General features: G+C 58.9%; 1 protein-coding gene across 20 annotated transcripts in view; it reads left to right on the forward strand.

Annotated features, from left to right (window-relative positions):
- LOC106124970 (glycine-rich cell wall structural protein) overlaps window positions 1–409 on the forward strand; it is a 3,569-nt gene that overhangs the window by 2,404 nt on the left and 756 nt on the right. For 4 of the 20 annotated variants that reach the window (XM_013322018.1, XM_013322020.1, XM_013322023.1 and 1 more), the window contains one exon: window positions 19–399. The exons of 1 other annotated variant lie outside the window; for it this stretch is intronic. In XM_013322018.1, coding sequence (XP_013177472.1) covers window positions 19–399 — 381 coding nt within the window. Of the gene's footprint in view, window positions 1–9; window positions 400–409 lie in introns of all 20 variants that reach the window. 15 more of the 20 variants (XM_013322019.1, XM_013322021.1, XM_013322027.1 and 12 more) reach the window with 13 other exon arrangements.

The raw sequence follows: 409 nt of genomic DNA on the forward strand, positions 1-409 counted from the left end.
ATGGAGAAGGCCTAGGAGGTGGTATGGGAGGCGGATTAGGTGTCGGAATTGGCGGTGGACACGGGAGTGGACAAGGAGGTGGACATGGAGGAGGCCTAGGTGGTGGAATGGGAAGTGGTCAAGGAGGTGGACATGGAGGAGGCCTGGGTGGTGGAATGGGAGGTGGTTCTGGAGGTGGACATGGAGAAGGCCTAGGAGGTGGTATGGGAGGTGGATTAGGTGTCGGAATTGGCGGTGGACACGGGAGTGGACAAGGTGGTGGACATGGAGGAGGCCTAGGTGGAGGCTTAGGTGGTGGCCTGGGAGGCGGATTAGGTATTGGAATTGGCGGTGGACACGGCAATGGACAAGGAGGTGGACATGGAGGAGGCCTAGGTGGTGGAATGGGAGGCGGATTAGGTGTTGGAAT

The sequence above is a fragment of the Papilio xuthus genome, unplaced genomic scaffold (assembly GCF_000836235.2).
Source record: "Papilio xuthus unplaced genomic scaffold, Pxut_1.1 DF825946.1, whole genome shotgun sequence".
Lineage (NCBI taxonomy): Eukaryota > Metazoa > Arthropoda > Insecta > Lepidoptera > Papilionidae > Papilio > Papilio xuthus.